The sequence below is a fragment of the Tetrao urogallus genome (assembly GCF_951394365.1).
Source record: "Tetrao urogallus genome assembly, chromosome: 13".
Lineage (NCBI taxonomy): Eukaryota > Metazoa > Chordata > Aves > Galliformes > Phasianidae > Tetrao > Tetrao urogallus.
Window position 1 is genome coordinate 16,192,612 of NC_136826.1, and position 4,500 is coordinate 16,197,111.

At 45.6% G+C, this 4,500-nt stretch overlaps 1 protein-coding gene across 1 annotated transcript; it reads left to right on the top strand.

Annotated features, from left to right (window-relative positions):
- Positions 1 to 808: 808 nt before the first annotated feature.
- On the top strand, positions 809 to 2,095 carry LOC306951353 (uncharacterized protein; the record flags this gene model as incomplete). The annotated part of the gene is made up of 1 exon (XM_079541840.1): positions 809 to 2,095. The coding sequence occupies one exon, from the start codon at positions 809 to 811 to the stop codon at positions 2,093 to 2,095; it is 1,287 nt and encodes a 428-aa protein (XP_079397966.1).
- Between the last annotated feature and the right edge of the window lie 2,405 nt (positions 2,096 to 4,500).

Genomic DNA, 4,500 nt, shown 5'->3' on the forward strand with positions numbered 1-4,500 from the left:
GGCACAAGCAACAAGAGGATTGATGTGAGCAGGGGAATTTGAGGAGGGCCCTGCAATGTCCTCACGTGGGTCCAATCACTCAGTCCTTTTCAGAAAGCAGTGTCTACATGGCAAGAATGGAATCACTGAATCTTGTAAATGAAAACAAAGGCTTTTTCTCTGCACTCTGGATATAGGATGAAATACAAAGACATACGTTTTAGGGACCCAAGCGCAGCTCTGGCTGCTCAGTGGCATCTTCAGACACAGGGAAGAGCAGCATGCCCTTGGGTGCTCTGAGCTTTGCCCCTGGGTTAATCATTTCCCACCCACGGATGGCTCAGGGCTTACTCAGAAGCAATGCAGCATCAGGACACGGCACTGCCCTGCATGTTTCTGGCTGGCAGTGAGCACAAGGTTTGCTCAGCTCATGACATTTCTCCCTTTGAGGAACCACAATCATCCACGGAGCTGTTGAGGGTCACTCAGATCTGGAGGAAAGTCTGTTACCTGCTGCTGTTTGCAGAGAGCAGGAGGTGGAGAAAAAAAAAACGCTGCTAGAGCATGATGCTCAACTGCAAAAATCTTTCTGCCTCTCAGTAATACTCTTTGCAGCACAGCAACACTTAATCAGCTTTTATCTGCCTAAGACTTGATCCCCATTGGTCTGCAGCAGGCAGAACTACCTAATTCAATTTCACTGTGCGCTAAAAGCTCAGCCCAAAGGTCGCTGCAATGCTTGCAATTCACGTATCCAAAAGGTACATGCTCTTTTTCTTGTCTCCTCTACTATCTGTGATTAGATGTGGTGTTTGACTTGTGGCAGATCATGTTCTTTCTTGTTATATTTATATTTGACTGTGCAGCAAAGGCTGGGCTGAGTGTGAATATCTCTGATTCATGCCCAAGTATGTGCAAATGTGCACCGGAGGAGGTTATTCACTGTAACAGAGCTGGATTGAGAGCCCTCCCTGGAGAGATTGCAGCATCCACAGTCTCTCTAAACCTCTCCAATAATTATCTGCGGATTCTGACCACCAACACATTCAGAAACCTGACTTTCCTCCACAGCCTCTGGCTGGATGGAAACAATTTGACTTTCCTCTCCCCAGGGACCTTCCATGCTCTCAGCAAGCTGCGGGAGCTGGATCTCAGCAGGAACTCACGCCTCACCTACCTGCATGCAAACACCTTCAGAGGACTGTTAAATCTCATCAGCTTGGATTTGTCTCACTGCAATATCTTTGAAATCCATCCACTTCTGTTTTCACACCTGCCCTCTTTAGAAAGACTCAACTTAGCCTCCAATAACATGCGCTATGTTCCACAAGCCTTTAGCAATCTCTCCAGCCTCACAAGGCTGTCCCTGGAGAGCAATCACATAGAAGCCATTGGCAGAGATTCCCTGAAGGACCTGGAATCCCTGTACGATCTGAATCTCAGGAAGAATCGGATATGGATCATTCAAAACGGCGCTTTTACAAAGCTTCTCAGACTGGGCGTCTTAAATTTAGGACACAACTTCATTGCTGATTTGCCTAATCAGCTTTTTGATGGGCTGATCCAGCTCAAGACTATGCACCTCGAAGCCAACAGGATCACTGATATTGACTGCACCTTCAGACTTCTGCTTAACTTGAGAAACTTGTACCTGAACAATAATCAGATATCCTCTATTTCGGGCTCTGCTTTCTCTTACCTGAACAAGCTACATTTCCTTCACCTGAGCAAGAACAACCTCAGCTCACTTCCCCTCCGCTTGTTTGTAGAACTGCCAAAACTGAAGTACGTGTTCCTGTCCCACAACCCCTGGAAGTGTGACTGCAAGATGTTTTGGTTCTTGCGGTGGACATCCATGTTCAGGGGAGCACTCGAAGGCCTGGACTGCGCCTTCCCCAGCCGCCACAACACAACAGCCCTCGGTGTCCCCCAACCAGGGGACCCAACGGACTGCACAGCACCACCTGAGCTGGAAAGCAAGGACAAGTGTGGGGCAGCTGGTATCAGCATGGCTCCTGGGTCCCATGCCCCCACCAGTAAGGTCTTCCTGCTGGTAGTCACTTGCCACTCATGGTATTTTGCAAGGAGATGGGACAGCTCAACAGCCTTGCTTTGACAATATTTCTGTTACAAAGTGCAGGCCACTTATTTACTCATTTTCCCACTATTTGCATGTGAACAATGGTTTTCGTAACAGGTGACTTTTTACTATGAAAATAGAACAATATTATTTTTCTTCTTTTTATATAGGAATAAATGCTTTCCTTCACAGGCAATGATTAAATCTGAGATGCTGATACTAAGATTCAGTGGTAACATTTGTGTGCAAATAAAACCAAATGTTGTCAAGCACAGGGCTGGGGCTTGTGCTGGGGGATGGCAGTGTGGCCCCAGTGCAGCCTCTGTTCACCCTGTTTGTTGACTGACTGCAGCCACGTGTGCTCCCCTGGGGCAGAACTTCCTCTGTTAATTTCATACTGGTGAGATTGCTCAAATACAAATAATTTGCAAGTGTTCCAGCACATCTGGAGTCCCTGTAACAGACTCTGCCTGTTGGTGTCTTTGTGAGCATGCAGTAGCTTCCTACAGCTGGTGTGTGGATTGCTTTGCTGTTAGAATACAGGACAGTGTTGAAGGAGTGAGCACAAACATCCCAAAATAACACATTCAGCCCTCCATTGCTCCTCACAATATTGGCCTCAGCTAATAAAACACTGCAGGAGCTTCTGCAAAGAACTCCTGTGTCTCAGGGTTGGTAGCAGCCACATGGCCAAGGATCTACTACACTTACAGTGTAGTTCAAGGCTGAACAAGACTCCTTCCTCCCCTATGATTAAACTAATCTGATCAGAGCTTCATTGCTGCCCATACCTTCCCCTGAGCTCCTCAATCATCATCCCCGGCTCCAAACAGCTGCTCCAAACATCCCACTCAGTTTTGTTTAACTGGCAAATCAGTGCCCTACGTTGGCACACCAGAACAGGGGAGATTTGCAAGCTTCAGCAGCACAAAGTCAAAGGCACATCCTTCCTCAGGCTGATACAGAAACATTTATGAATGCCCCTTGAGACCATGGTGAATGGAGCCTCTCACTCCAGCCATCTGCCCTGTGGGCTGGTGGCAGCTCAGCCAGCTCTAAGAAAAATTGTTCTTCATAGCACTTGGCTTTTTTTCCATGATGCTTCCGTGCCTTGTCTCATTTGACTTATAAATGTAAGAATAACTAGATAATATTGCAGAGAAACAACCAAATGTTCAGCAATTATCACTGTGGAAACAACTGTAGATATCCTTGTTCAGTACAGGGGAGTTGGACTAGATGACCTCTAAGGGTCCCTTCCAACTCAAACAATTCTATGAACTGCCACAAGACTTGCCCAGTGTCTACTGAAAGCACATAAAAGGAGGTAATAGCAGGTGTGGGAAACATCTGTCCCTATCCTTAGAGGAACAGTCCCAAGCTAATAAGAGAAATAAACCTTTGTTTATTGCTCAAACCACATAAAACAGGACGCTGACAACAGAAACCTTCTCAGAAATGCAGAACGAGAGCAATCTCTGCTGTTACAGCAGTACCAGTGAAATGACAAACCAGGGCTGCACAACAAAACAATATATGCTGCATCTTCCCACTTATTAGATTTCTAATTAGATTTATGCCAAGCTTTAAATGATTGATACATTTTTGCTTTGTATTTTGCTTGCACTGTTTCTGTGTCCGTTCAGTAGTTTCAGCATCATTCCTCACTTTCCTTAGCTTCAAGTACTTAGATAGATTGTGAAAAATCTCCCATTTGCTTTTGCATTCTTCTGTTTGGTCTATTTGTAATAGAAAACAAGCAAAGTAAAAAACCAAGCAAGCAAAACCCACCTCAGTCATTTTTTAAGTTGCTACCAAATTAGATTTTGCCATTGAAAAGCATAAATCGGTGAATATTCTCTATGGAGAGCCTTGTTGCTTCTGGGTGCCTGCAGCAAATATTTCTGCCAGTTACACCAGCACCTCAATAAACACTAAACAAGAATATAACTAAATTCCCACCTTCTGAGCTGCCACAAAGAAGTGAGTAATATACTTAGCAAATCATGCACAGCACGCTGAAGAACAACTGGTAAGGAATAGGAAAAGAACTTCCAGCAGAACATCAAGCCATGCTTCTGCTGCATCAAGCCCCCTAAACATTGATTCATTGAACTAAAGTTACAAAGACACTCAGCGTGCCAACATTTTCTGAAGAGCTGTAGGTGCAAAGGGGCATCCTCTTCTTAACTGAAAAGGGAAGGAATGTTCTCTTCTCTGAGCACAAGAGATTTTCCTATTTTCTTCTTAAACTAGGGCAAAAAAAAAGAAGTCAAAGCAGAAGGAGCTGTGGGTGCCCCATCCCTGGAGTTGCCCAAGGCCAGGCTGGTTGGGACCCTGGGCAGCCTGGGTTGGTGGGGGGCAACTCAGCCCACAGCAGGCAGAGGAGCTCCATGATCCTTAAGGGCCCTTCCAACCTCAGCCACTCTGTGATTCTTTTA